Source organism: Triturus cristatus, chromosome 4_1 (assembly GCF_964204655.1).
Source record: "Triturus cristatus chromosome 4_1, aTriCri1.1, whole genome shotgun sequence".
In the NCBI taxonomy this organism is placed as follows: Eukaryota; Metazoa; Chordata; class Amphibia; order Caudata; family Salamandridae; genus Triturus; species Triturus cristatus.
Window position 1 is genome coordinate 100,079,056 of NC_140585.1, and position 13,536 is coordinate 100,092,591.

The 13,536-nt window shown below is 45.4% G+C and overlaps 1 protein-coding gene across 1 annotated transcript in view; it reads right to left on the reverse strand.

Moving 5' to 3' along the window:
• LOC146839646 (acyl-coenzyme A amino acid N-acyltransferase 1-like) overlaps positions 1-13,536 on the reverse strand; it is a 103,084-nt gene that overhangs the window by 26,357 nt on the left and 63,191 nt on the right. Inside the window, exon 3 of the mRNA XM_085651732.1 lies at positions 2,637-2,839. Coding sequence (XP_085507858.1) covers positions 2,637-2,839 — 203 coding nt within the window. The remainder of the gene's footprint in view (positions 1-2,636; positions 2,840-13,536) is intronic.

Consider the following 13,536-nt stretch of genomic DNA (forward strand, 5'->3'; position numbering starts at 1 on the left):
GCTCAGCCTCAAGGTGCTGCAAGCTGCTCTCATTGAGCCACTGACAGATGCTTCTCTCAAATTCTTGTCTTTCAAAACGTTCTTCCTAGTGGCTAGCACATCACCCAGACATCTAGTAGAACAAGGTTCCTTAAATATTTTGAAGAAAGGTCCTGCATTCGTTCCTACCGTGGCTCAAAGCTTTCCCAGAGAAATGTGGTTCATCCTGTGTGTCCCTCAATCCTGTGTCGCTGGCAATTTACTCAATTTTCTCGATTCATTTGGATTGCACAAGTACCTTGCATTGCTGTGTCGGTCTTTTGTGATTTTTGGTGCAGCTCATAAGAATCTTTTTCTGGAATCTTAAGTTGTTGGTCAAGTCTTCCATCTTCTGGCGGTATGATATTTCGGTATGGATCAGCCAGAGTTCATTTAGGCGCAATCCACTAAGGTATGGCTGCTTTCTGAACAGAAGTTCAGGATGTCCCTATAACTGACATTTGTTTAGGGCAACTAGGGCTGCTCATTGGACTGACCTTCAAGGACCATTATCGTCTGGATATGGATTTACAGGATCAGTAGCCTTTTGGCACGGGCGTATTCTCGTCGGACTCAAGACCTGGGTTAGATTTGAGATACTGTTTACTAAAGTGCACTGGGTGTTGAATTGTGTTTTGGAGTTTGCACTTTATTTTTGGAGTACATCTCCAAATCTGTTGGAAAAACTTGGGCATGTCCTCATAAGTAAAAGACAGGGATGGGGAAGAAATATAAAGATTACTCCAATCCTTATCTCTTCGTTATATAGGCTTTTATTCACACCATCCCTCAACTTGAAGAGGCAGTGGATACAATAAGATACTGGAGCTTGAACTTTTAGCAAAAAATACAGATGTTTATAGTTGTGGTGCTTCGTCTTTTTTGCTTTCCTTTACTGTGCAGATGTGGGTCAAACATCAAAAGGGGTAGAAGAAGTACAGTATTTTTAGGCCTCAATTCAACCTCTCCAAACTCCCAAGACCAACCTCAATTTCCCCATTTCTCTCTTTTTCTCCAGATAAAAGATTTCACAAATGAGCTGTTGAGCCTGCCACTAGTTTCTTAGCGGACTGTATCAGCGAAAAGATGGTCTCACAGGAGGATCACATTCTAATAAGCCTCACCTTGGTGGAAAGACCTCTCCAGCTTCAACCTACTAGTTTGCTCACTCAATTACTCTACTCTGTGTTGGGGAAAGCATTTCATTGGCCGGTATTTGTGATTCACTAAATCATGACTCTAAAATAGCAAGCTGTAACTTGTACGTCTTCCATGGTTCGTCTAAAGCTATAAACTCAGTTCCTCGAGAAGACCTTTATGCACGGCCACGCTGCTGTATAATTGTGAAGATCTTACATCTTCTGCTTCATGATGAGTTTCCAAGAGTTCTGGAATCTCTTGTTTCCAAAGACTCCTTTTGATAATCGAGGGCCTATCCAGAGACCCACTTCTGGACCTTGACCTTATTTCACTATTGAGCTAGAGTGAAGTTGAAAGAGGGACTCCTGCTAGATTGCAGCCACCACCAGTGTAACTTATTTACTCTACAAGATCGGGCGCATCACGTTCTTAGACTATTTCAACATCAACATGTATCCAAGTCGGTGAAGGGGAACGATTTTATGGTTAAGAAAGGGGGCATTTATCGCTGCTCTATGAAGTCCGCAACCGTGGCAGTTCTTCAGAATACCCACTGCAGATGGCACAAAGTCCCACATCGATGGTGCCTCCAGGACTCCGCACGTACGCTGCTGGATAGTGGAAACCAAGGTTTGTACGAGTCCAGTTGCTTGTGTCATGTTTAGAAACACAGAAGACTAATCAACTTGCCAAAAATTGCATAGGTTTCGTGTTATTCCATGCAATGAGTTTGGCATTGTTTGCCATATCATAAATATCTTCCCAGTCCTTAAAAAAAACTATTGTGGTTCTGCTTTTGGCTGGAGTTCCCACCACAGTACCTCTTCCACCTCACTACTCAATTTGTACCAATCCTGCCTACTTTTTGAACATTTTAAAATAACTATCCTGTTTGAGGGGAGTAGAGTTCACCTCCTCACATTCCACAGAAGTCTCTTCTTTTTACTTTTTATTTTTGTTCGTAACTTTTGTGACTCTGACTTGTCTCACCAGCAAGGCGCTACAGAAAGCCCCTATCCCCTCAATCTGGTTTTGGTGCTTTGAAGGCTCATTGAATTAGGACTGAATATGCCGCCCTACTTCATGAACCTAGCAGTGGGACTACATTTCTGAGTCCCACCTGTTTTAGCTTGCAAAGAAGCCATCTTGAAATTCCTACCTTCCCTGTGCTGTTAATTTCAGAATACTATTCCCTGTTGTTTTCTTTGTAATATTAGTTTTTGGAATACTTTTTTAGGCATATTTCTAACACAAAGTTTTCTGCATTAAGGATTGTACCTTGTCCTAGAACCGGTTATGTACATGACACGCAATAAAGCAACATCAAGACCATTTTGTAGCATTGTTACAAGAAGAGTAAATCATGTGAAGGTGAATCCTGCAAAAGGGCTAGAGTGTAGCGGGAGAGAGCCTTTGGACAGCGGATCTTAAGTCAGTGTTACACTACATTTGACAGGGAGGAGTCAGAGAGGACATACCTTGGGGTGCTTCAGGAGAAGGTCTGCAGCTTCTTCAAAGTACTCAAGATCCACTTCACTGAGAAAATTTGGCAGGTCATCATAGGCAAAATAGGCCAAGGCGAGTGTGGCAAAGCCCCGGCTGGCAAGAAGACCACTGCGGAACTCCGTGAGACCCCCAACGCCTCCAAACATGTCAATGACTCCAGGAAATGGCCCATCTCCTGTGGCATAAAAGACAGCAAAGCTGTGACAACGCAGTCAATAATCAGAATACAGTAGATAAACAATGAACAGATCATTCAGAAAGGTGAAATACTTGATGGGAGTTAAATATGGTTAATGTGCAGCTGTCCACTAACCTTTTCAACTATGCGGTTTTATCTGGTCAACACAGATATTTAACCAGAACCAGGATACCTTGGCAGAGGTCATGGATTTGGAGCATGAGCTCCAGGACATAGTATTGACCGGCACAAGTTGTGCCTCCGCTGCATGGGCCTGTAACACGTAATGAAGGTTTTCTGGCTCAGCTACTCTTTAAGATGAAATCGCAATGCAAGCCCTATGCAAGTGACAAAAGTTAGCAGATGATCGATTTCTTTAATAAGGCATCGGTATGCTACCATGTATAAATAATTGATATATACAAAAAAAACAGGGGTTGCCATTTGAAGATATCCTCCTGGCCTGTGCCTCTCACTTATTCTTGTACATGCCTGTTCCAGCTGAATGTTCATTGTTGGGACAGCACAGAGAAAAATGGGTGTGGAACTGGTAGAGAACACTGTGCTACATAAAAGTATAGAAGTTCAATAAGCCATATTTTCTTTTACTTTTAGGTAGTTTTAATCAGTTTCATTAAATTATGACATGCATCCATGCAGAACCAACAATATGGGGCCCCTACTTGTGGGTTTTATTTAATGCTATATTGCAGCGAATGGCGATCCCTGCAACATGGGCCGGTGCTGAAATCCTTACGGTATACAAAAAGGGGTCACCACTCCTTGCCATTAACTACAGACTCATCAGTTTAATTGCTGTAACACAGAAGGTCTTTGCTCGGGTGTTGCTTGACCGTTGCAAGACTTGAATGGACGAACACAAAATCTTGAGTCCATTCCAAGCTGGTTTTAGGAAAAACACCTCCACTATTGACCAAATATTTAGACTCCAACTTCTTTACTGGAAAATGGTGTCCACAGAGGGTGCCATCCTCTACATAATCTTTGTGGACCTAAAATCCGTATTTTATCTGGTTGTCAGAGATAAACTTCACTTTCACTTTGATAGCTTTATTTCGGTCAATGACCATAAAAGCACAGATAAAATATGTACATACAGATAAAATACATAAATAGTTCAGCACTTGAGATAAAAAGTTATTAAACAGAAGTTATCAAAGAAGCAGTAATAAACAATTAAATTCCATCAATATTAAAAGCAATTGATTAATCAATTGATTAATTAATTTATCAGGGCAGACCTTCTTCGCCACATACCATATAAAAAGCGAGAAACAGAAAACACAATTGGGGGGGGGGGGGGGGGGGGGGGAAGTGTCATAGCGTAGAATCCTGCAGGCTTGGGCACAATGTTTTAGACCCAGATTTCTGCACAATGGCACAAGCCAGGCTCTGCGTATTTCGTTGTAGGCGGTACAAAAAAATAGAACATGAGCAAGGTCTTCTTTGGTTTTATTACAGACAGGGCAAACCCCCTCTCCTCTTCCCGTCCACTTGCAAGTCAATTCCCCAATCGGAAGGCAACCATACCTTAATTGAATATATAATTTCTTTGCCCTGGGGGGCTGGATCAAGTTTAGGAACTCCTCCCTGCTAGGTATCAATTTTATTTGCAGGAATTCCATGGTCAGCCTACCCATAGATGATAGGCGGTATAGCTGATCCAAATTATACTGTCTGAATAGAGCTAGCAACTCCGTTCTCTTTACCGCTATGCAACTTTCCTCAGGAGTCTCCCATAATTGGGGAAGACCTATCTGATATAATACAGCCTTAATATGAGATAGCCAAGGTATATTTCTACTCTTCAGCTGGTCCCAGATTGCTGAGAACTCGGCTCTATAATCATCGAGCTCTGGTGCGGTCCACAACCTTCTCCAATACAGGAGGGGTCTGCTCGACAGGAGTTCAGAAATAGGCTCTAGGTCTATTCTTGACATTATCTAGCTCACCCACCAGACCGTTGATGTAGAGGCTAAAAAGCGTGGGAGCCAGGGCACAGCCCTGGCATACTCCTCTAGTAACGGGGAAGCGGTCCGAGAGTTCTCCATTTTTCCCACAGCGTACCTGGGCGTAGTTCCCTTTGTGAAAATACTTCAAGACATCTAGTAAATAGGGCGGGAGGTTTAGATCTTCCAGGACCCTCCATAGACTCTCTCTAGGCACGAGGTCAAAAGCAGCCCGTAAGTCTACGAAAACCAAGTAAAGGCTACCGCCCCCCAAAATTACGGTCTTCCAGAACAGGACCTGTAATCTAAAAAGCTGGTCCAAAGTCGAGATCCCAGCTCTAAACCCTGCCTGGAAGGTACTTAATATCCTATTCTCCTCCGCCCACCCAAGAATTCTATCTAGTATAATCCGACCCATAAGTTTCTGTGTAGTATCCAGGAGACTTATTGGCCTATAATTTGAGGGAACTAAGGGGCAGCCTTTCTCATAAATAGGAACAATTTCAGCCCCTGCCCAGGTGTCTGGTAGATTTGCTCCTAACAGAACTGCATTAAATAATACAGCTAAGTAGGGTCCCCAGATTTTAGGTTGAGAACGAAAAAGATCACCTGGCACTTTATCGAGTCCTGGAGCTTTATTAGGGGGCTGTCTAGCAATTGCGGATTCTACTTCCTTAATTGAGATACTCTCAGCACTTTCAGAAGTCAACCGCATCCCGGTGCCTAGGTGGCCAAGCTGGTCTCCATAGTCTGGAAACTCCTGCGACAATGCTCGTGTGTGGGATCTAGATCCGGTGGGGCACAGAATTGATCATCTAATTGCATTGTCAGAGCCCTATTCGGTCGCTCCAAAATTGCGACCGGGGGGGGAAGAGTACAGTGTGGCAAAATGCATTTCCCACACTGAGGGAGCAATATTTGGCAGAAAAGATTCCCCGCTACCTCCTATAGTGGAATTCACTAATGCACAGAAAAGTTTAGCATCTTTTGTCACTAGGGCATCCCTCAACGTTTCCCACCTCTCTTCTTCCCATTCCGACCTGCTCCTGGACAGTTCCTCCTTATATGCTTGTCTAGCATCTCGGAAATTAGGTTTATTTTTTAATTTGATTGCTGTAAGAAGGTTCTTTTTTAATTTTCTACAGACACTGTTAAACCAAGGATAAGCTTTAGGCACATACCTCTTTGCTCTGGCTATTGGATAAAAGACATCTCCCAGTCCCATCACTAGCTGTTTATGTATTTCCACTGCCTGTGTAGGCCCTGTTTCGGCAGCCATCTGGGTTATCAAGGGTATCGCTGTTTGATAAATTTTTGCGAGTTGTAAAGGTGACATTGCCAAGTGGGGCCATTTCACCCTTCTACGGTTATTAGATAATACAAGGGGAGGAATTGCCACAGTTAGTTTAGTCTCAGGGTTTTTTAGCCCGAAAGACCCTGGCTTCAAAGTTAAGATCAGAGCGTTATGATCACTATCCTGCCTTTTTTCGACTTTGAAGTCCTTCAGCTTGTCCCAATTTTTAGCTTCTATCATTACATAGTCAATGATAGAGACCCTATCTGTCAGATTGAACGTCCCTACTGCTGGGCGGTCAGAGTCCGTTCTCCCATTGCATGCCCGCAGGGACGTTGCAAGGGAGAGGGATTTTACTTGTAGCACCAAAGGTGTCCAAGCTCTGACTGGGGAAATATCGGGATCTGGAATGCGCCATAGCGCATCTACCTTGTCCTGTTCACCCTGATCCACCCCACCCAGTGGTTCGAATTGACAGTTAAAGTCCCCACCAAGAACTATAGAAATACAAGGATCTAGCCCTGAGATAAATTATGCCAACTCATTCAATGTGGCTGATTCTTTACCATTTCTAATTGGTCTCGAATAGACGTTAATTAATGCTACTGGGGGATTATCTGGAGGTTTTAATAAAACACATTGGAAATCCAGAGATTTTGTTGGTATTTGCACAGCCTGGGTTCCCAAGTGTGTAGCTATCCATATCGATAATCCACCAGAGGGGCGGCCTTTACCTGTTGATGTTGCAAAAATATTGTAGGTAGCAAAAGTCGAACTACTGCTACCCTCCAATGCCCAGGTCTCTTGCATTAGGCAAATATCAAATTTAGCCATAAATGCAGCCCAATCTGGGGTACCCAACTTATTTTTTAGACAAGCTATATTCCATGAAACCAATTTTATACAACCTTGTATCAAATCATCAGAACTCTCAGCGGCCAAGCTACTTGTATTAATTTCCCTACCCACAGGTATCTGATCAATTTGTGAGTTGCTTGTAAGATCTACAAACGGTATTTCTTCCTCTGAAACCCTTGCCCGGCTAGGGGCTTTATTAATGACTTGTTGGTCTAGTTTTACGCCTAAACTAAGTCAATCTACCTCTTCCAATACACTGAATCTATTCCAATGTGGTTGTATCGGAAAGAGGGGAGTGCGAATAGGCCAGCCTTCTCTATATATTCCTCTATTTTCCGGGTTACAGGATGGAAGGTAATGCCCCCTGTTGGGGAACCTGGCTCTAGGGCAGTGTGGTTCGAAGCTAGGGGTAGGATAAAAATATGAGAGATGTAGAGCAGATATTTGGGTATTTTGTCTGTAAGTGTCACTACTACATATATATTGTACAGCAGTGGCGTCCCTGAAATTTAAAATTATTACATCCCCTGCCACAGTCTTTGGATTCCTCCCAATCCAGCCCACTCTTCTAGCCAGCAAAATTTCTCCTGAAATATCTCCTGGTAGGGGTCTGTTTACTGTGAGCCACTGGATACACTTATTTTTTAACTCACCCTCATTTTCTCTTTTACCCTCACTTAAGGGTGGAACACCCACAAGTGCGACGACAAAAGGTTGGGCTTCGGGGGGTAGATATATTGTTGGCAACTGCTGGGGAGTAGTTTCTAATATCATATTCCCTTTGGTGGGCATGTTAGTGTTATTCCTCAGTTCACCTGGCTTTGCTTTAGTCAGAACTTTAATCGGCTTTACTTGCCAGATTTTTTGTAGATTGACTATTCTTTTGCTGAGAACCAGTACTAGGGAGGTCTCGGGGTGGGATGGATGCAAGTCTTTGGGTGTCTAACATTGCTGTCAAGAACAAAAGGGAGAGCTAGGGACAACTAGGGGGGTTGTGTCCGTATCCCCTGGATTTAGATAAGTTTTGTCAAAGGTGGACACGCCCAATGTAGTGTGGTACGGTCAAATGAAGCAATGTTTGGGAACCCACCATGTGGGTTAAAAGACCCCTCACACACCAACCTGGTTGGTGTCATGCTTCATCATTGGGGCCCCAACCGGGTGGCCGAATGCCTCCCGGTTGTGCTGCGACGCCTGACTACAGCGGAGCTGGTGTAGTGCAAAAGTGTGATGTGGTGATAATTAAAAAATACCGCTGAGAATCCTTGCCATTGGAAGATTTATTATTGGCGGCTCAGGGTATTGGTTAAAAAGATATGTGATGCAACTAAATGGAGAAATAATTATCTGTTAGTTGGCTATGTGGTGGGTCTACATGTTTCAGCTCACGAATATAAGTAGTGAGGAGCTTTCGTCAGGACCAGTGTGAGGTGAGTGGCAAAAGGTGAAGTGCCACGTGGTGAAAAAAATTAAAAATATGAGTTACCTACACACTCGCTAAGGTGTGTGGAACGCGGTGTCAACACAATAGCGGACACTGCGGCGCAAACACTATGGCTGAGTGAAGGCGCTGTGCAGGAAGCGGGAGGGGGGCGCTTCTTACAACAGAGTTGGTTGTGAAGCTACCATCGCCTTGCACCTACTGTGGCCTCCCGAAGTCCCGGATGTCTAACATTGCTCCCATATTTGCAATCTGTGCAGGTGGGCTATTGGTTCCAACTACTGGGTTACAGGAAACTTTATATTGTTGGGCTTCCGTAACAAGGGGCACAGGAGTACTTTGGGAGTTAGCTACCTCAATTTTCCCTCCGCCTCTGGTATTCAGCATAGAAATCAATTTATCAAGTTTTGATACCAGGGGCTTAAGTTGCGTAATAATTGTCTGTTCCAGGGAAGTTTGTAAGTCCGAAACCATATTAGCAACCCAACATGGTATTCCTGGCGTGGAATCGTGTAGATTATCAGATGGAGTCACCAGGTCATGATTTGTATGAGTATTTTTATTTGATTTAGTTGGGGCACTATTTTTCTTATTTCTCGGACAAGGCTTACATGTATCCACCCTTTTCTCTGCAACAAGAGGAGAGGTCAGAGTAATAGATCTGCCATGAAGATCTTTAGAATTTTCTGTAGGCGCCTGACTGCAGGGCAGATCTATATAAAAGGATGTCATATAGGAACTGGCCTCCAACGCTTCAGTCATAGTGGCTGAAGTGTCTCTTTCCTGTCTTGAGATGTATAATGATGGTGTAATAGAGAGCCGTCTCTCAGTATTCTCAATAGCGTTAGCCACAACCCCAATGGTCTGCTGCAACATCTTGTCAATAGCAGTCAGCGTAGGTAATGGTTGGGGATCTGTAGCTAATGACTTGGTGTGTGACCGTGTAACAGGGGTTTTAGCTTTAACTTTCCTTCCCCGTTTCATCATTTCCTCAATTAGCAGATGGAGCGAGTAAAGTACAATATAGAGGTAAATCTAACACTATCAAGCAGTAAATAAGATTATCCGTCCAAACTGTTGATAGTCTCTATTCCATCAATGGAGCGTCTTATACATCAATAGGTAGTTAACTTATCCAAATGCCAATGATAGTTACAGTCCAGTTAGAAGCCAATATAAAGAACACCGTACTAACCCACAGTCAAGAACCGCGAGAGATGTGGCCCAGCCCGGCCTCTTCCGGCCACGGACGGCCACAGACGGTCCCGCCCTTGTCCCGGGCTTCTCCCGGCGCTACCCGCGCGCGATCCCGCGACGCGGGAGCAGCGTCGTTGCTTTAAGCGCCTCCTGGCGCGCAATTAGGGCTCAGCTGGGTTTGGCTCGCTCAGGCTGCTGGGGCGTGTAGTCCCGTCTCCCCACCGCGGCCGCGATAGGTGTTGACGCGGCGGCGGGAGACCGGGACAGCTTGGAGCAGCAGGGCTACGGGAGCAGGCAACGGGGTCCGTATCACCAACCAGGGACGAGATGCCAGGTAAGTTTTGCTTTAGAAAGGGTCCCGCTCTATCGAAGCAGCGTCGTTGCTTTAAGCGCCTCCTGACGCGCAATTAGGGCTCAGCTGGGTTTGGCCCGCTCTGGCTGCTGGGGTGTGTAGTCCCGTCTCCCCACCGCGGCCGCGATAGGTGTTGACGCGGCGGCGGGAGACCGGGACAGCTTGGAGCAGCAGGGCTACGGGAGCAGGCAACGGGGTCCGTATCACCAACCAGGGACGAGATGCCAGGTAAGTTTTGCTTTAGAAAGGGTCCCGCTCTATCGAAGCAGCGTCGTTGCTTTAAGCGCCTCCTGGCGCGCACTTAGGGCTCAGCTGGGTTTGGCTCGCTCGGGCTGCTGGGGCGTGTAGTCCCGTCTCCCCACCGCGGCCGCGATAGGTGTTGACGCGGCGGCGGGAGACCGGGACAGCTTGGAGCAGCAGGGCTACGGAAGCAGGCAACGGGGTCCGTATCACCAACCAGGGACGAGATGCCAGGTAAGTTTTGCTTTAGAAAGGGCTGTATTAAGAGATCTAGGAGTCCCTAGTTATCGGTGTCATCTGCTTAGGCATTTACATGAAGGCAATTATGCCCTGTTAGAAATTGAGGTCTCTAGTTGTTAGAGGTAGGTACCTTTGTCCAAATAGGGTCCTTTGCTTCTAGTCAGAGTAAGGGGGATACACTCCTAAAATAACCCCTGCTCACCACCTTGGTAGCTTGGCACAAGCAGGCAGGCTTATCTCAGAGGCAGTGTGTAAAACACTACAAATGGACACCACACCAGTTTAGAAAAATAAGTAATCTTTATCTAAACCAAAACAAGACCAAACGACAAAAATCCACAATAAACTATCAAAATAATCCTTAAAAATATGTTATTTAACTCAAATAAAGCTTCTAGCAACAAATAACTCTACCTGGAGCTATTCCGACGTTGTGACAGATGAAAATCCCAAAGAACGGCGCCGACAGTGAGGGGCACGGCATCGGGCCTGGAGTCAAGCAGAATCACAAAGAACAGTACCTTGGAATTGATTAAAGCAAAGACGGTGCACAGCGTGGGAGAAGTGATGCTTTGTTGGCCCCTGCGGCATTGGTTCCTTACGACCCCAGGGGAGGTGATGCCTCTGTTCCTTACTGCAGCGCAGGGGAGTTGAGATGTCGGTTCCTTACTGTGTCGGAGAGGTGAAGTCACGAATTGCGGCGAGGCGTTGATTCCTTACGACGATGCGATATTGATGGATTCGGGACTCACCCACGTTGAGGATCGGCTAAGCGTTGATGAGGCACCGGTGTCGATGAAGTCGGGGCTGCGGTGCGAGTCGGGACAGTGCATCGTGAACATCACAAGCGGTGTCCTCGGCTCCGGTGCAGGCAGCGGCCTCGATGAAGGCTTCGGAGTCGATGCGGCCCGGTGTCAGCAGGAGTCGGGCCTACGGTCTAAGTCGGGCGGTCTATTCAGCCCAGCCCTGACTCATCACACTTCTGGAGCCCCTCTCCAGCCCCTATCATCCAAAAGCCAGACATGCAATACACAAACCCAGCAGAGGCACACTGGATGGTTAGGCAAGAAAATACCTACTTTCTAAAAGTGGTATTTTCAAACTCAGAATGTAGAAATCACCCTCACTAAAAGATGCACTTTAACATTCTGACTTCAGGCATACTAAACTTTACTATCTTGTTCCCAAGGTCAGTTGTGTATATAAGATGTTATAAACAAACACCCCATTCTGTCCTATGGGAACAGATAGCCTTGTAATAGTGAAAAATAAATTGGCTGTATTTCACTATCAGGATATCCCACACACATCAGGGCATGTCCTACCTTTCACATACAAGGCACCCTGCCCACAGATTTAGGGACTGGCAAGTGAGTTCACTTGCCACGTCGACATTGAAGTCCCAGACTGCACACAGGCTCTGCAATGGCAGGCCTGAGTCACATTTTCCAAGCTGCTTCTGTGGGTGGCACAATCAGTGCTGCAAGCCCACCAGCAGTATTTGTTACAGCCCCTGGGCACACATAGTGCACTGTACTAGGGTCTGGCAAGTAAATCATATAAGCCAATCATGGAATCCCTAAACCATAACAATAATTTACAAAGGGAGCACTTGCACTTTGGCACTAAACAGCAGTGGCAATGTGCCCACAGCATCTAGACCAGCATAAATGGAGTCCAACACACAGCAAAACACAGGAGGTAATGGCAATGGTGCCAGGTCTAACATGCCCAAATTCGGTATGGAAAACAGGGTAAACCCACAACACCGTTAGCAGTAAATAGAGGTGTCAGACAAGGATGTGTGCTTGCACCCACCAAGGTCTGTCTGTACATTAACGCTTTGGTTGATCCACCGAATAAGGAGAAGGACAATGATGCACCAAACATAGCGCACAGCAAAGTGCCCGCAATGATGTTTGCCGACGAAACATTACTCCTTTCCAAGTCATCAATGGGTATCCAGAGGATGCTCTGCAGCTTTGATGCCTTTTGTAAACACAGTGGGCTGGAAATTAACATTCAGAAGACAAAATATATGGTCTTTAACCCAGTTAGCTGGACACAGCCTAATCCCTGTTTGAAGGGCATCCCGCTGGAGAGGGTATCTGCATTTGAGTACCTAGGGGTTACCCGAACAGAAAAAATGGACTGGGGGGACACAAATAAACAAAACATGACTCAGGTTAGCGCAAACAACAGGGGGGCTGGTCAAGCTATTTAGGCATTCTTTCCATAAACCCGTTGGTCAGATTGTGGAAATTTACAAAGCACAATCAGAGGGTGCTAAAATGTATGGGGCTGAACTATGGGGTCATTGTTCTCTAAGAATTATCACCATGTCTGAGAACAATTTTACCAGGCAGCTATTTGCTCCCCCCAGCTCCAGAATTATTCCTCTGCGTTTGGATCTAGGGGTGAGACCAATCGCAGAGGAAATAGCTCTTAGACCTCTAACCTTTTGGCGTCGTTTATGGGTGACCACGGAACTGGCTGTATATAGGGCGGAGCTAAAGGAGGTACTTAGTCTACAGAGTGCAGGGAAATTAGCAGGGATGCACTCCGAAGTATAGGCAGATCGAGCATATTGGATAATCCTGCGGTAACATGCCCCGTAATTACTAGGAATTAATTGGTCAGGAGCTATAGGGAGAGAAAACTTGCCCACTTACAGGAGAACTCAGCAATAGGTACTCTAACAGTTATATTCATGAGAGTTAAGGAATATTATAACTTAGAGTCTTTTCTGGATGATATCCAACCAGCACTGGCAAGGAAATTATATATACAATTGGGCTCTTCCCCAGCGAGCATTTTCCAACAAGTGTGCAGGCACATCTTTTTTAGGATGCCCGGTTCGTAGCACTGAGGTGGAGATAGAACTTCATGTATTCTTTTTCTGTTCTAGCTACATCAAAGCTAGACATCGATGGCTGATCCAACTGTGCAGAAACCTGGGGTCTAAATGTTGTGTAGAGGTACTTAGGCTCCTGAAATATAATACTGAAAAGCCCATTGTTTTTGTTGTGTCGCGATTTCCATTGTTGTTGCTGTGTCTCAATTTCAATTTTCTATGTGGTGTGCACGCAAGTTATATTTGGA